Source organism: Hypomesus nipponensis, chromosome 5 (assembly GCF_054491055.1).
Source record: "Hypomesus nipponensis isolate SF chromosome 5, ASM5449105v1, whole genome shotgun sequence".
NCBI classification, from domain to species: Eukaryota; Metazoa; Chordata; class Actinopteri; order Osmeriformes; family Osmeridae; genus Hypomesus; species Hypomesus nipponensis.
In genome coordinates this window covers 1,243,217-1,260,572 of record NC_140365.1, presented here as the reverse complement: position 1 = coordinate 1,260,572, position 17,356 = coordinate 1,243,217, and the positions used below count along the sequence as shown (strand labels likewise).

At 45.9% G+C, this 17,356-nt stretch overlaps 2 protein-coding genes across 4 annotated transcripts; both read left to right on the top strand.

Moving 5' to 3' along the window:
- The first annotated feature begins 116 nt into the window (after positions 1–116).
- Positions 117–13,458, top strand: msna (moesin a). Of its 3 annotated transcripts, XM_084698002.1 has the most exons (15): positions 118–273; positions 438–461; positions 5,875–5,958; positions 7,382–7,477; positions 7,622–7,744; positions 7,826–7,977; positions 8,258–8,341; positions 8,536–8,682; positions 8,882–8,978; positions 9,087–9,250; positions 10,662–10,792; positions 11,023–11,183; positions 11,369–11,461; positions 11,915–12,145; positions 12,235–13,458. In XM_084698002.1, exons 2-15 carry the CDS (start codon positions 450–452, stop codon positions 12,397–12,399), a joined length of 1,740 nt encoding a protein of 579 aa, XP_084554128.1. In that variant the 5' UTR covers positions 118–273; positions 438–449; the 3' UTR covers positions 12,400–13,458. The 3 variants fall into 3 exon arrangements, with proteins under 3 accessions (XP_084554127.1, XP_084554128.1, XP_084554129.1); XM_084698001.1 differs by having other exon boundaries at positions 117–461; XM_084698003.1 differs by lacking the exons at positions 118–273; positions 438–461 and adding an exon at positions 5,371–5,760.
- A 1,594-nt stretch (positions 13,459–15,052) lies between these two features.
- Positions 15,053–16,728, top strand: fdx1b (ferredoxin 1b). The gene is made up of 4 exons (XM_084698518.1): positions 15,053–15,383; positions 15,630–15,757; positions 16,141–16,270; positions 16,557–16,728. The coding sequence occupies exons 1-4, from the start codon at positions 15,220–15,222 to the stop codon at positions 16,660–16,662; spliced, it is 528 nt and encodes a 175-aa protein (XP_084554644.1). The 5' UTR covers positions 15,053–15,219; the 3' UTR covers positions 16,663–16,728.
- The last annotated feature ends 628 nt before the right edge of the window (positions 16,729–17,356 follow it).

The window sequence follows — 17,356 nt, the reverse complement described above, 5'->3', positions numbered from 1 at the left end:
TGTTTGAAAGTTTGTCATCCCATGAAGTCAAGCCATCATTGGGAAATTGCGTCAGCAGCGGACTATGGGATACCCCCGTTTATCCACAGGAATTCTCAACTCGCGTTTAAACGTTTGACAAAGCCAGCGGCTCAAATACAGGCGGAGTCTGCTCAAAACTCAGCGTTTACCCTAAAGTCTTCATTGGCCTGGGTGTGGTTTTCAGTCACAGTAGGCTACCGTTAGCAGGAAATCAAGCGCTGAACTACTAGTTTCAGGCGAAACAAAGAAAAAGCAAGTACATAAATTCCGCAGACTGAAAGTAAAAATCTGAGCAAGTTTATTGTGCGCAGACGTTTTTTTTTGTTGCTACGCGCCTTCTCTAATGGACAAAAGTTTTTGCTGACTGCATTGTTGAAAGACTGTTAATTTCCAATTTCAATAATCTGTGACTATAGACAGAAGACAAAATGCCGAAAACGGTGAGTAGTATCTTTCTTTATGAGATGGGTTTTTTTTCACATTGTTTCCTCACAGTCCTCTTCCCTTCATCAGGACTAGATATAGCTCGAATGCTATCTAGCTTACAATAGGCTAGGCTAAACGATACAAATTGGTAGACGCCTAATACATATATTTTTCTTTACACTAAAACTGTAGCTATTATCTATTGAGCCATAGGCTGTTTTAATAATTTTTTATTTGTCCACTTTCAAATGTAGCCTAACCTACGACACGTAGACTGCGGACAGGGATTTGGCAGATAAAACTTTTAAACGCGCATCAATGCGGCAACATGAACAGTTTACTTTTTAAGATCTAATACCTAATGTTTCATGTCCTTCCTCATGGATTTTGAAAAGGTTTTAGATGCTTTTTTATTTACTGTGGGCTATCTATTCAGGCAATCCCCCAAACCGTTATTTTGTGTCAATGCCCCCTCCTCCCCCGCTGAAACGTGATTGGCTTCCGAATGAACTCTCAGAGGCGAGCAGGCCAGGTTACTCGTGTCCAACATAAGCAATCCTCGAACTTAATCCTCTCTTATCAACAAAATGTTTATTTGAAATATTTTATTTATTTGGAAACAACAAATAGTTCTTGGACCAGGTTATGAGAGCTGAACCGGAAGATGCGACAATTTCTGCCATAGTGATGGGTAGTTTCCTCCGAAGTTTAAGCCTGATGATCTCCTCAGCTGTTTTGAAAACACGTAAAGGAGGATATATCAATTAATGTTAGGTCAAGTAGTGATTTGTTCATTCAGTATAATTCGAGATACTCAAAAGTTGGTGTTCCTGTCATTTTACATGACCTATAAGTTTGCTCTACTGTACTTAAAAGGTGTCAACATTTAAATTATTTAAATGAATGAAGCCTTCAAATTGTCAATTGGCTTCCTCTGCTATTCACAAAATATACATAATAAATCCATGTATGCATGCCAGCAGATGCATGAATTGGTTAATTAGTCTGTCAATGATTATCATCGTTTTTAGATTGAATGTGGTGAAGTAAGTAGCAACATTACTTAGAAAAACTATACAATTCATGTATTTTCTGAATTTACTAGCAAAATAAACATAGAACTTTCTGCTGAGTTAATTATGTTGAATTAGATCAAAAAATGTGTATTTTTCAGCCTTCATTATTACATAACCTAAATAACCCCCAAATTATATTAGGCCTTAAATGAGCTAGTTTTGGCATTGTTTCAGCTTCCCAAGGAACAGTAATCTAGTGACTCAAGGTTTCTGAGATTACGTCAGTTCCTTTTGGCCGTTTCCTGGCCTGCAGTGTCTTGACGCAGCCTCTAAAAGCCTTATTTGGTGTTTCGCAGCACAGACTCCCCCTTCTCCTGTCTGCATAACTGCAGCATGGCTTTCAGCTATCGCTATTGCACTAGCGATTGTGAGCCCTTCTACTTGTCACTTTATCATAACAAACTTGATTCCATTGAGTCATTTTTGCCTAATAGGGCCAGAATGACAACGATACAGACTTTGACACAGACAGGCAGTGATTATTTTTGTAATAATATGATATATTATTATATTATCACAGTCGGTGAGGGTTAGTGAACTCAGTGCAAGCATACATTATATCCACAAGGTCATATCAGAAATCTTACTTCTATCTTTTGGATGAAATCTTAAGATGTAGAAACATGTGGATGTGGATGTAGTTGCTCTGGTCCTTAATTCACTTTAGCGGCAAAACAATATTGTACACATTGTTTATTTACCTCAGCACACAGTATTCTGAGTTGACTGAAAGGATGAAAGTGCCTTTATAATGCTTTTATATATTGCGTTGTAGAAATACAATTTACCATATGAACGAGTCATTATTGGTTTACATGTGGGAAAAGGAAGGTAAGTGAGAGCCTTTCAGTAGAAGTCAAGTTCTTAATAAACCCCAAATGAAGGCAGGCGAGGTGGAAAGGCCAGTGGTATGTAAGCAGGGGATTAGAGGCCTCAGAAGTGCACATAGCACAGCTCAGATTAACAATTTGTAATAAACTGATCTACAGGCGGTAGCGGTAGCATGTGGAAGGTTTGGGGGTTGTGGCCCGTAAACGGGGTTCGTCTGTGAAAGGGTCATTCTGCTCGGCTCCTAACAGTAAGTTCTGGTGTTTTTTGGTGGGTTTTAAGGGAATTTGACGTTGATTAGTATTTGGTATGAAACACTAAGGTTTGAATGGGAGAAGTGTTTATGATGAAGGTTGTGCCCACATTACAGTGGTGTTTATGATGAAGGTTGTGCCTACATTACAGTGGTGTTTATGATGAAGGTTGTGCCTACATTACAGTGATAGGAAGTATTTAAACTTTGTTTTTAGTGGCTTGCGCAATGTGAGATTATGAAGCTTGTTTTGACAATGGCAGTGCGAGTAAAAGTGAGTTATTAATTTATTCCAGGTTGATATGACACACACTGTTTATTCCCTTTGTAAAATATATGATATTCTGTCTTTTGCTAAATCAGACCTTGGTTGATAGTAATGTCTTACATAGTTCTCAGAATTTCTCACAAGGAATGTCAGCTACAGAATACATTAGCTAGATCCTTGCCTCACCTTTTCCCAACTATATCCATTGGCTGACAGTTTCTACTTAAGAACGTCTCATTATCGTGTTTAGGTGCTGGTCCACACGTGAATAAATGTATAGGTAAATCATATACAAATAAAAACCCTATGGAAAATGTTTCTGAAAATGTGATTCTTTAAGGCTATCTTTACAAGAAGAGAAATGGAAACCTGATAAATAATGTTTCATTGATTTTATTTAGCTGCCATAAAATCCTGTTCATTCGTAGATCAATGTAATGTAGTGTGTTGTAGTGTTCATCTTTGTGGAGTCTACTAATGGAGACTAACGATTGTCCTGACAGGAAGAGTGGAAATATTGAAATCTACATGGTCCTTCAGAGAGGGCGTTCACAGCGAGGGCTAATAATAGTGTGAGAGAAGTGTTCCGAGTTCTGCCGAAGCGAGACCCACCCATACCAGTCAGAACATTCACATTCTTAGTTCCTACTTCATGCGTGAGGAACTATTTTTATCCTGGAAAACAGCTTCTCAACTGCACTGGACTGATGACCAAGGGCTTGATGGATTCGGCTATTGAAACTTTGTCTAATCTGTAATGTTATGCAACCGGTCTGGTTACAACCTTAACCCATGCATTACCTAGGCTTGTTTTTCAGTCTGCCAGTACACTGCCTGGTAGGTTTAGTGAGCAGTAAACTGTAAAAACACAGCATTGTGGATAGAGGAAATGATGAAACAGGTCCAGGAACCACTCCCTAAAACTCACAGAAAGCTGCTGTTTGTACCTCAGCTCAGTAATACTGCTGGTCCAGACATGATCTCTGTCATATACAGGAACACAATGAACTTACAAATACAAAATGATGAAACTGTTAGTGATATGCCTGGAAGTGCTTGTCCCTTGTGGGCCGACCTAGCTCCGACAGGCTGGGTGTTGAGGCCACCCGGCTGGTGGAACATCCTGCAGGGCCTCCCTCGGCCCTCCCTCGGCCCTCGCTGGGCCCTTCTCGCTGGGCCCTCTCAGCCCCTGCGGTGCTGGCGATGACAGGAAGTGGCGGGGTGACGAGGGCCCTGAGCGGCAAACAGGGTCTGCTGACACAAAAGAGAAAGAACGCAGCCCTAATCAACCACACAGCTGGGAAATAATGCATGCCTTTGTGGCTGGGTATGGGCGTGGGCCCTGCTCAGTTATTTCCCCCCAGACAGACCCTCTGGTTGTTTGTGTCATCTCTGAGAGGGACCGGTTATAAACAGTTCATAACATGTGATAAAATACCAGTGGACGACCAGAGGAGGTGTTTTGAACCCAGACATAAAAATGTATCTGTCTTTAACTCGTTCTTGTACTGTAGCCTGTGGAACAAGTCACTCATGGGATTGTAATGCAGCTGCCGTGTTCCTGTGTGTGTGCAGTAAGAGAAGAAGAGCTGTGCTGCTGCAGCTGGCAGCAGAGTGGGAGAGGGGGGGGAGAGTGCCGGGGTGAGGCATGGCCGGATGTTCGCTCAGGCTCTGCAGGGCTGCCTGCCTCTCTAGGCCCTGCCTCGCTATGCCCTGCTTCGCTAGGCCCTGCCTCGCTAGGCCCTGCCTGCCTCTGCCTACCTCGCCAGGCCCTGCCTCGCTAGGCCCTGCCTCGCTAGGCCCTGCCTCGCTAGGCCCTGCCTGCCTCTGCCTACCTCGCTTGGCCTAGTCACCAGAGGATGTGGTTACTTCCTGTAGAGAAGCTTAGCAGCGAGAACACTGGGTGACAACGTGTGTCTTAACGCAAAATAAAAACCTGTGAATTTCACTTAGAGAACTGCAATCCTCAGCTCAGAGGCTTCTCTCCAATGTTAACCAGCGGAAGCTACCGTTTTCGCGGTTACATTATATAAATGAACAAAACTCTTTTCTTCCAACAAACTAAGATTCTACGTAAGAATCAAAGGAAAGTAAATCTTTTGAAAATAAACACTTGAGGGGATCTTAAAAAACCTTTATTATCTGACGTGTCAGAATGACTCCTTTTTCGATCAGTTATTAAAAACCTCCCAGGACAGGAGTTGTGAAACTGTGCGTTTCCTGCCATTGTGTTTGGTCAACTCTTTAGGCTGATCATTCATTTCTGTAGTGCAACTCCCCTGAGCTAGTGTCTGTACCAGGCACGGCCCAGCAGACTGCTCTCTTCCACGCCTGTCCAACCGGGATCCTGTTCTCCCCCTGCTCTCGTTCCTGAGCAGGGCTGGTTCCTGAGCAGGGCTGGTTCCTGAGCAGGGCTGGTCCCTGAGCAGGGCTGGTCCCTGAGCAGGGCTGGTTCCTGAGCAGGGCTGGTCCCTGAGCAGGGCTGGTTCCTGAGCAGGGCTGGTTCCTGAGCAGGGCTGGTCCCTGAGCAGGGCTGGTTCCTGAGCAGGGCTGGTTCCTGAGCAGGGCTGGTTCCTGAGCAGGGCTGGTCCTAGCCCCCAGAAACACCCAAACACAACTAACATCCTCTGTCTGGCTTAAAGAAAAAAAAGTGGTAATTGACTTTCCGCTCCGCCACACATTTTGTGGGTTCTACCCGCGCTTGTCTTCTTCTCAGTTTTCAAACCACGATGACCTTTTGAATGAGAACAGCAATCTGCCCACTCCCAGCCTCTCAGGAATGGCAGTTACAGTTCTGAAAGATGTCAAACAGAACGTCAGGAAGATGATGCGACGTTGAATCCTGCCGTGAGATCCTCAGCTTGGGATTGTGGCTCCGTAATGATGATGTGAAGAATACTGCTGAACAAAAATAAATGATTTTTTACTTTAGAGTTTACTGATGAACTGCTTATATTGTGTCGACGACCTCAGACTAACTGCCATGTTTGTGTCCTGATCAGATAAGCGTGAGAGTCACCACGATGGACGCTGAGCTGGAGTTTGCCATCCAGCCCAACACCACGGGGAAACAGCTGTTTGACCAGGTACGGACTCTCTGATTCGCTGGGAGACGCACACGTTTTCACATTTTTCACACATTTTTCTAAAGCCAATCATTGAGAATTGAAAAACCAGAGGGAGGTGAGTTTATTTTTAGGGAACTCTCGCTGTTCAGTTCGGTTCTTTCCATCCAGTCAAGCTGTGCTGGATGATATGTTCTGGTGCCCCTGTGGCTCTCTGGAGGAGTGTGCTGACCTTGAGGGCTGAGGCCTGGAGGAGTGTGCTGACCTTGAGGGCTGAGGCCCCACCGCAGCGTTTCCATCCAGCCCAGCTCCACTGCTACATGTCATCCCCTCTCACTCTCTTTCCTCTCTCTCTATTCCATCACTATAAAGACAATAAAGGCAGAAATCTTCCAGAAAAAAAAGTAATATAGGCTTGGCTGGGCTGCAGACAGACTATTAGTCATGGAGTCTACTGGCAGCAAAAAGAGCTACATTTCCAGGACAAGGAAGGCGGGCTTTGTTCGTCTAACTTGTCGTTTGCTCTCTCCTTCCAAGTGGAAAGAGTAAGTTCTCTCCTGCAGCAGTTGGCAGTCTTCAGATAATGTCAGGCGTGCCACTAGGATGAACCGGATCAGTCTGTGTCAGCTCTGCTGTCTCTGGCTGGTCCAAGAGACGCTGGACCAGAGCAGGGCTGCCGTCACCATGGGAACACCCCCACCTACCTGGAACTGCTCACAGAGCCAAACCACCTCACCAGCCATCCCCTTTCTCCTGTATTCAATGGAGGGACATGAGTGAATATCTGTTACCATTTTAACAGGAACTATTCTGTTCTGCTTCTCAATTCAGTGTCATTGTCACAACACAACAACAATATGAGGACTGCGGCTTCACTTCAAATGTAGGGACAGGCATACAAACACAGTATGTATACATAGAAAAACACAATATAGTCAATATATAGTATAATAATATAGTTATAGACATGGTAAACATGGCAGCAGAGCAGAAGAAAGTCATTCTCAGTGAGGATAGGACGGTAATCTGCTATATTACTGGTTACCAAGCTACTTTACAAGACAAAACGCTCGTATTCACTGCTGAGAACTCATTGAACTGTGAGGGGGTTTCTAATCACAAACACTGGTCAGTGTTGTCTCATGTAGTGGAGGACAGTCTGAAGCGTTCGAGGACTCCATCTCCTAACCTGTAGCCAGATAATGTTATCTGGTCTATTTATAGTGTTGCTCAGTCAGACAAAGAGTTTCAGGACATGCTCTATGTGTGCCTGTCTAAAAGTTTTACCCCAACAGAGAGTGGTTGTTTCCCCCCTGCTGAGATGAGAATTCCATCTCCTCCATTCTCACAGGTTGCTTGGACATACAATATGACCTGTATTGTTAACATTATCATGGAGAGTTGAGCGATGTTGATTCCCAAGTTGTGTTATTGTGTTGGTCAGGTGGTAAAGACCATTGGACTGCGCGAGGTGTGGTTCTTCGGGCTGCAGTACCAGGATACCAAGGGCTTTTCCACGTGGCTTAAGCTCAATAAGAAGGTGAGACCTCTGCTTTGTTGTAGTCGAGTAAAAACGTCCAGGTGTGTCGAAGGACTGCGCCCCCCTGCGTGACAGAGCGGTATGACCCACGGGTCCTGACCCGTGACCCTGTACCCAGTCCTGACCTCTGACCCCTGACCTCAGGTGACGGCCCAGGACGTAAGGAAGGAGAGCCCGCTGCTCTTCAAGTTCCGGGCCAAGTTCTTCCCCGAGGACGTTTCAGAGGAGCTCATCCAGGAGGCCACACAGAGACTGTTCTTCCTGCAGGTCAGACACACACACACTCACTCACACGCACACACACACACCACACACACACAGTGTGTGACTCCCCCCCTGCTGTGCCAGGTGAAGGAGGGCATCCTGAATGACGACATCTACTGCCCCCCTGAGACAGCTGTGCTGCTGGCCTCCTACGCCGTGCAGGCCAAGTACGCCGACTACAGCCCAGACTCCCACAGCCCCGGGTACCTGTCTGGAGACAAGCTGCTCCCCCAGAGGTGAGGAACCAGGGCTACACCTCCAGCCTCCTCCTGATCCCCCTCCTGGCTGGAACCGGCTGGAACCGGAGGTGTCAGGATGGATCAGAGGAGTTTTAACAGTTTTGAGGGTGTCAGTGTGAGATCGATGACTTTTTTACCGTTCCACATTTTCTTCTGTGGTTTTTCATGATTGTGTCGTTGATTTTGCAACAGTGAGTTGAGAAGTCCCTGTAGCGGTGCTGAGTTCTGTTAGAATCGTGTTGTCAAGCTGTTAGAAACAATGTGAGTGTGTGTGCAGAGTCCTGGACCAGCACAAGCTGAACAAGGAGCAGTGGGAGGAACGCATCCAGGTGTGGCACGAGGAGCACAAGGGCATGCTCAGGTAAACACACACACACAGCTAAACACACACACACACACACACACAGGTAAACACACACACCTTTAAACCCTTCTGAAAGAGATAAACGTTACACACAACATCACTTGTGGAGCCAAGGACATCCTCCTGAACAGAGAGCGTCCACAGAGAGCACGTGCTTGAGAGGTCCCAGCGGTGTCTTTCTCTGTCTCCAGGGAGGACTCCATGATGGAGTACCTGAAGATCGCCCAGGACCTAGAGATGTACGGGGTCAACTACTTCAGCATCAAGAACAAGAAGGGCTCTGAGCTGTGGCTGGGAGTGGACGCTCTGGGCCTGAACATCTACGAGCAGAATGACAAGTGAGTGACTCACCATGTGGGCTTGGTTCACCATGAGAGCAATGATCTTCAGCAGGGAGCTAAAAGCTGCCAGCTCAATAAACGATGGAAAGAATCAAAAGGTCAAAATATAAAAGTGGACGTGTTGTTTCATGCAGGTTCTGATTTTCTCGGCGGTCAAGCTGATGTTGCTTCCGGTTGTTTTCTTTGTCTTTTTCAGAATGACCCCTAAAATCGGATTCCCTTGGAGCGAAATCAGAAATATTTCCTTTAACGACAAGAAGTTCGTCATTAAACCCATCGACAAGAAAGCACCAGTATGTGGCCTTCAATGCACTTCCTCTGCAGAATCATTATTTTACGTGCGATCGCTTTTCACGAAGGCTTGGCAATGAGATGTGTGTAATTTGTGTGTTTTCTCTCAGGATTTCGTGTTCTACGCACCAAGACTGCGAATTAATAAGAGAATCCTGGCTCTGTGCATGGGCAACCATGAGTTGTACATGCGCCGCCGCAAACCCGACACCATCGAGGTGCAGCAGATGAAAGCCCAGGCACGAGAGGAGAAGAACCATAAGAAGATGGAGAGGTAGAAACACCCACAAACACCATGATCCACAGCATGACAGAAACACCATGATCTACAGCATGACAGAAACACCATGATCTACAGCATGACAGAAACACCATGATCTACAGCATGACAGAAACACCATGATCTACAGCATGACAGAAACACCATGATCTACAGCATGACAGAAACACCATGATCTACAGCATGACAGAAACACCATGATCTACAGCATGACAGAAACACCATGATCTACAGCAGGGGTGTCAAACTCCGGTCCTCGAGGGCCGCTATCCTTGATGTTTTAGATGTTTCCCTTATACAGCTCACCTGATTCTAATGAATGGTCGTTATAACAACCCATTTAATTGAATCAGGTGTGTTCGAGCAGGGAAACATCTAAAACATGCAGGACAGCGGCCCTCGAGGACCGGAGTTTGACACATGTGATCTACAGCATGACAGAAACACCATGATCCACAGCATGACAAAAAACACCATGATCCACAGCATGACAGAAACACCATGATCCACAGCATGACAGAAACACCATGATCTACATCATGACAGAAACACCATGATCCACAGCATGACAGAAACACCATGATCTACAGCATGACAGAAACATCCAGAAACATCCAGAAACACCATTATCCACAGCATGACAGAAACATCCAGAAACATCCAGAAACACCATGATCCACAGCATGACAGAAACACCATGATCTACATCATGACAGAAACACCATGATCCACAGCATGACAGAAACACCATTATCCACAGCATGACAGAAACATCCAGAAACAACATAATCCACACCATTTCCACCAAGATCGTGACTTCACCAACATCTTTGGCCTCTCCCAGGAATGTCTCAGTGTGTCCTCACAGCTAAACACAAAGGATACTCTCACAGCTCCACAATCTGCAACTAACAAACACTATTTCTCCTCCTGGCGAAAAGAGTTCTGTCGTGTTTCTGCTCTGTCAGGACTGGGGAGTAGAGGAGTGTTTCTGTTCTGTCAGGACTGGGGAGTAAAGGAGTGTTTCTGCTCTGTCAAGACTGGGGAGTAGAGGAGTGTTTCTGTTCTGTCAGGACTGGGGAGTAAAGGAGTGTTTCTGCTCTGTCAAGACTGGGGAGTAAAGGAGTGTTTCTGCTCTGTCAGGACTGGGGAGTAAAGGAGTGTTTCTGTTCTGTCAGGACTGGGGAGTAGAGGAGTGTTTCTGCTCTGTCAGGACTGGGGAGTAGAGGAGTGTTTCTGCTCTGTCAGGACTGGGGAGTAGAGGAGTGTTTCTGCTCTGTCAGGACTGGGGAGTAGAGGAGTCAGAGCGCTCTGCTCCAGGCTCTGTATTGTGTGCTAAAGACAGGCTGACAATGTCAGGAAGTGTTGTGTGGTTCCTCCCTCATGGTTCCCTGTTCTCCATCAGGGCTCTGCTGGAGAACGAGAAGAAGAAGAGAGAGGCGGCCGAGAAGGAAAAGGAAAAGATTGAGAAGGAAAAGGAGGAGTTGATGGAGAGATTAAAACAAATTGAAGAACAAACTAAAAAAGCTCAACAAGGTATTATAACTAATACTAGCCGTATAAGCAGTAGATAACTCAAGTCAGAATAATCTTTTGATTTTCAGAAATCATTACCAATGATCGCATAATACACAGTCCTGTGTACCCATTCAATGCGGAGTGATTGGAGACCTTACAAAAATAGATGTAATTACCATTGTGTGGGTGTCTGTCTGCGTGCTCGTGTGTGTGTGTGCATGTGTGTGTGTGTGTGTGTTTGTGAGCAGAGCTGGAGGAGCAGACTCGCAGGGCTCTGGAGTTGGACCTGGAGAGGAAGCGGGCTCAGGAGGAGGCTGAGCGGCTGGAGAAGGAGCGCAGGACGGCGGAGGAGGCCAAGAGCGCCCTGCTGCAACAGTCTGAGAACCAGATGAAGAACCAGGAGCATCTGGTGGGTCGTCTCACCCCCTCCACCTCCCCACAACCATGTTAGCTCCACTAACTCAACCTCAACCCACCTACTCAACCTCAAACAAAACAGATTATCTGGGCCCTATCTCTCGATGTTTCCGTTCTTCTCCCTGGTTGTCACCCTGGCGTGGAGGAAGTGACCCTGACTCCAGTTTGTTCCCTCAGGCAACAGAGCTGGCTGAGCTCACCTCCAAGATCTCCCTGCTGGAGGATGCCAAGCAGAGGAAGGAGGATGAGGCTAACCAGTGGCAACAGAAGGTACATTCTCCTGCTGTTCTCCTGCTGTTCTCCTGCTGTTCTGCTGCTTCTGTGCCCTCTGACACAAACACATTAGCACATATTTGATGTAAAACAAATCCCTCCCTCCCTCCAGCTCTGCCACCCTCATGGGGGGCTGTAAGTGCCTCTCTCTCCTGGTTCTGTTGTTCCCGCCAGGGAGCCCCTGCTGGGCTGGCCGCTGCAGAACTTCATCCCCCACCACCACACTCTCCCTCCTTCAGCACTCGAAAGAATCAAAGTCCAGCGTCAACAGCTCCCAAATGTCCTGTGATTGTGTTGTTTTGAACGAGAAAACAAACCTTTCAGCAGCTGTACTATTCATAGGCTCTAGTACTGTTCCCCCTTCGACGTGTGTGTGGGGACAGATGGTGTAAGGGCGCCTCCGGTCGCTCCCTGTCTTCTCTAACCTCCTCACGGCGTGTTGTCTCCCAGGCCACCATGGTGCAGGAAGACCTGGAGAAGACCAAGGAGGAGCTGAAGAGCAGGGTGATGGCGTCCCACGTCCAGGAGGCCGTGCAGGCGGAGGACGAGCACGACGAGAACGACGAGAGCAGCGCCGAGGCCAGCGCCGACTTCGCCTCCGCTGGCACCTACAAGGACCGCAGCGAGGAGGAGCGCATGACTGAAGCAGACAAGAACGAGCGCGTGCAGAAACACCTGCTGGTGAGTGTCCGTCCCTCCCTGGGGTCAGGGGGTCAGGTGTGCTGCGCTGTGTGACGACGGCAGCGCTGATTTTGCGTCTCTGCCCGCAGGCGCTGAGCTCCGAGCTAGCTAACGCCCGGGATGAGACCAAGAAGACCCAGAACGACCTCATCCACGCCGACAACGTGCGGGCGGGGAGAGACAAGTACAAGACCCTGCGGCAGATCCGCTCAGGGAACACCAAGCAGCGCATCGATGAGTTTGAGTGTATGTAACCTGTTCATGACTCCCCACGGCTACAGCCCTGGACTGGGTCCCATCATCTTAGACTGTAGACCTGCCTTTCACGAGCTACAGTGCCTTACACCTACACAAGACAAGTAAATATTATGTGAGGAAAAAGAACAATACAGCACATTGTACAGTAATATTGATACACAAATCAAGTATTGTCACCATAGGCGGGAATTTGGCGGATGCAGCTGTTCTTAAGGGAGATGTTTTAGCAATACAAGAACGGTTTTGAGAACACACATTGGATCATACCCTTTTTATGCTTTAGAATTTGGGACCACAGTTGATAGAGGGTGTTTGATAGATTGTAATGGTGCAATTTTAAAATGAATTCCGCACTCATCATCATCATTTCTTCAAATAACTGAAAGGACAGGCAAATTGTACTATGTTGTTGTCAATTTAGGTATCATTGTTGAAGAGCATTGTTTTAGGTTGGATCATTTACTGTAATCTTTTTGGGCAAAGAAACCATCAAACTGTATTTAGTTTTGTTATGCTATTTTGATTTTAAGCTTTTTATGGTGGCAGTCTTCTCAACAGAAGGACATCTTTTTGGAAAACCTTTGCAGTATTATTATCACACATGATTTTACTATGTAAGACCACATTAAACGAGCGCTGGAATCCCATGTTTCAGAAACACACACACTGACTGGTTATAGATGAAGGTGTATCTGCTATGGCGTATAGCCATGCACAGTAGTAGCTCAAATAATTAGGAATTCTTTTTTTATACAAATCTTTTGCTAAACTTTTTACAACACAGTATGTGGCATTTGAAGCACTATGATTAAAAGGTCTGCCTCTAAAGGCTGTTTTGTAATTTGGATTTTTCAAGTTGTGATCACGTGTAAAAGATAGTGTTTTATCTTTCTATTTTAAATTATGAATGACTGTTAAGTCAGCAGCCAAAACTGAAATAAGATCAATATAGTCAGGAGGGTCCTTTTCCTTTGCAGAGTTTTTCAGAAGGGTCTTTGCTGCTTGAAGTCTTCATCTGTCAATAAAATAGAAGAAACTTCAGTTGTCTTTTCTTACACATTTGTGTTGTTGTTTTTTTATGTCACTGTACTGTTTTAAGAAATTATATTATGTATTGGCAATCGAAATGTCCGTGACAATTTAATACCACACAGCCGCAATACCTTTCGTGGACACTGGGGGGACCAATACCGTTATTTTCCACAGCACAATTCAGAACAATCCACACCTAATCTTTCTAAATATTCCTTGATTGCCCTATATTCATATTGACAACCACATACAGACATACCAATAAAGGCAAATCTAATTGTCTTTAATTAACCTTTATTCATGCAGACTGCTCTCTCAATGACATTTTACTCTGTAAATAGTGAGTCCTTTGAATTCTTTCTCATTTCAACCGATAGCACAAAACTCTTTAATTAAACAGAGGCGGCACATTTTTTTGGACAGGACATTTAAGTTCTTTATTAGGGGCCGTGAAAAGCCCACTCATCGAGTGGATGTTGTGTCACAGAAACCTCCTCTGGCCTTGCTCTGGAAGGACAGACTGTTGCATGGCAACCAGAGCACCAATGAAAAAACTGTTTGGCTAACAAAGTGAGGTTTTTTTCTTCATGTTTTTGATAACTGACATGTCTCGATGTATCTGTCCTTTGTTTTAGCATACAGTATGAACAAACGTGAATGTTACACAGGATGGCAAGTGAATCGTCATCCTGTTTCATCAAAAGAACAAAAGACATCTAAAGAACAGCTGTGAAAATGTTATTCATTCCCTCAAAGGCACTTTACTTCTTAAACATAATTTACTTTAAAACTGTTGACAATACCAGGTAGAATGTATTTTGCTATTATATAGCAGGTACAGAATAAGCAGTTTGTAAGGGGGAGGGCAGAATCTCATCTCACATCAAGTCCTTCCTAGGAGCCCTGAGAAGCTCCAGATTAAGGCCCTCCCAGACAGGAACGCTTCTACCCTCCATCTCTCCCTCTCTCCCCACCCCTCTCTCCCTCCCTCTCTCCCTCCCTCTCTCCCCACCCCTCTCTCCCTCCCTCTCTCCCCACCCCTCTCTCCCTCCCTCTCTCCCCACCCCTCTCCCCACCCCTCTCTCCCTCCCTCTCTCCCCACCCCTCTCTCCCTCCCTCTCTCCCCACCCCTCTCTCCCTCCCTCTCTCCCTCCCTCTCTCCCCACCCCTCCCTCCCTCTCTCCCCACCCCTCTCTCCCTCCCTCTCTCCCCACCCCTCTCTCCCTCCCTCTCTCCCCACCCCTCTCCCCACCCCTCTCTCCCTCCCTCTCTCCCCACCCCTCTCTCCCTCCCTCTCTCCCCACCCCTCTCTCCCTCCCTCTCTCCCCACCCCTCTCTCCCTCCCTCTCTCCCCACCCCTCCATCTCTCCCTCTCTCCCCACCCCTCCCTCTCTCCCCACCTCTCCCTCTCTCCCCACCCCTCCCTCCCTCTCTCCCCACCCCTCCCTCCCTCTCTCCCCACCCCTCCCTCCCTCTCTCCCCACCTCTCCCTCTCTCCCCACCCCTCCAATCAATCTCTTCCCAGATTGTTTCTCACTTGTGTAACAAGGTGACGATTTATTTACATCTGGGTCACACGCAACAGCGCAAAGATGTTGACACTGGAGTTGGCCCAATCATCCGTAATGGTCAAATGATGTGTTTGTAGGTGAACATTTCCCAGCCATCTGCTGGGGTTAAGTGTGGTGCCTTGACCCCGTGTGGAGGCTGGGTAACCCAAGGATACCCGTCTGCAGCAGGAGGCCAGTTATCAGGAGCAGTCCTCAGACACACTGCTCGTCGCCATGGCAAAGTGCTTCCACCTTCGCTCGGTCCTCCTCAGAAGAATGCCTGGTTTGCTGCGGATCTCTGGGATTCAGGGCGGCTGCATTCATGGCCGCATCTGGAACAGTCAGGCCAGAATCCTCCACGCTCAATCAGTTTCATGCTCTGACTCTAAAATCAACAGGTTGGTGGATGAACTGTATGAAATGCAACGCCCAGTAGGAATCTGCATCAGTATTATATTTCTATTTAAAAACAATAGCATTAAAAGCATTTGGTGGTAAAAAAATATATATATATTTGAGGTGATTTATGTGGACTAGCCAGGTCTTTTAAACTTCATGCTGACATTTTCAATTCCCCTGAAAATAGTTGTCTTTATCTCAAGCTCTGGATAAGAGCGTCTGCTAAATGTTATCTGTTTTTACAGTTTGCCGGTAGACAAAGTCACGATTCACTTTGTTAACCAAGATGGTATCAAAACAACCACAGCGGTAAACGAAGGGCAATCTCTGTTGGATGTCGTTGTCAACAAAAACGTGGATATTAGTGGGTTTGGTAGGTAAATTTGTGTTCTACCTTTTGTGCCCTTTTAGATAAGCAGGCGTGGCCTGACAGAAGGTTGTCTAGTGGAATTTCCACATATATGGATGCATGCAGCCCATATGTGTGTTAGTGTGGGTGGGGGATGACAGGATTATATACACATAACTTCATACTAGATTGTACCGCTGTGCACTAATATTATATTTTGCTGCAGATCTGGGGTCTGTTGTCTGTGTTTAGATGACCACTGTTACATGAAAGTACCTTGTAATGAGCCTATTTCTAAAGAAATAAATGGAAAATGCATTAGGAGGACAGAACCTGTAGATTTGGCAGATATGGGATTTTCTGAAGCAGAATCCTCTGAATGAGATCATGTGATCTTGTGATCGTAGGCGCGTGTGAGGGCACCCTCGCGTGCTCCACCTGCCACCTCGTTTTTGAAAAGAAGATTCACGAGAAGATGGAGCCGATGGTGGATGAGGAGATGGACATGCTAGATTTAGCCTATGGTCTCACCAAGACGTATGTTTCCTGACAGTTTGAATTTTTTTTCATACAGTTTTCCTCATGCTGGGTCCGTGCTTCAGAGCTTTTTAGAAAAGCACAAAATCGATATTTCTATGACTGGTGCTTTGTTTTCGTCCATGAAACATCCCCTACACAAAACAGGAAACGTTTTGTATGTGCGTTATTGCTTGAACTTCCACAAATAGTCAATGAGGAAACGGTTTAGTTGGGCCTCTAACGTAAGATCGTATGTTGTAAATTCTACGAGCGTGAGTTTCACGCACGTGCCTGTGATTGGCAGGTCTCGTCTCGGGTGTCAGGTGACGGTTCAGCGGTGGATGGACGGGATGACGGTGTATGTGCCTCGAGAAATGAGGAACGCTCTGGGATCCAAGGACAGCTCGTGAATTACCGTGAACTGTTTTCTTTTGATGTTATTTTTACTTCTTTTTTCTCGGTCTCATTTTAATAAACCGTTCTTGTCACTGTGCCTGATGAATCGTTTTTTTATTGACAATAGAAGCGATTTTACTGCACAGACGTCAAAGATGTCAGGTGTGGCAAATTCGAAGTTAAGCGGTCAGCTGAGATCTTAATTCTCATCATACAGGAAACGTTAAAGACACAGCTGTTGATCACCAAGGCAACAGAGCAGCTCTGACGTTTCCCAAGTCCTCTGTGCATGTGTCGTGGTCGGGCTTTGTGGCAGCGTTATAAAAATCTAGACAGATATTGGAAAGTATTTTGTCTTCAAATTGCAGTGTGCTTGACATGTATTATATTGCAAGTCACTGTTAAATCCATCAAAGCTTGGGGACTGAGTACCGCAATTAAATCATCCGTTTATGACACCATCAACAAAGGCTGCCGTTTTAGCATAGGGCCTGTAATGGTTTCAATATGAATTAGTCATGCTCATCTTGCACTATCGGTGGTTAACAAATGCTAACTTTAGGAAATATACACTGCAGCTAGTATTGCCTCACTAATCAAAACGGCTTCTTCATGTCTATAATATAGAAATTATGCAAATACTTTTAGGCCTAATTGAATTGTATAAATTAGTCAGTTTTTTGATGATGAAGACTGAACATACAAACA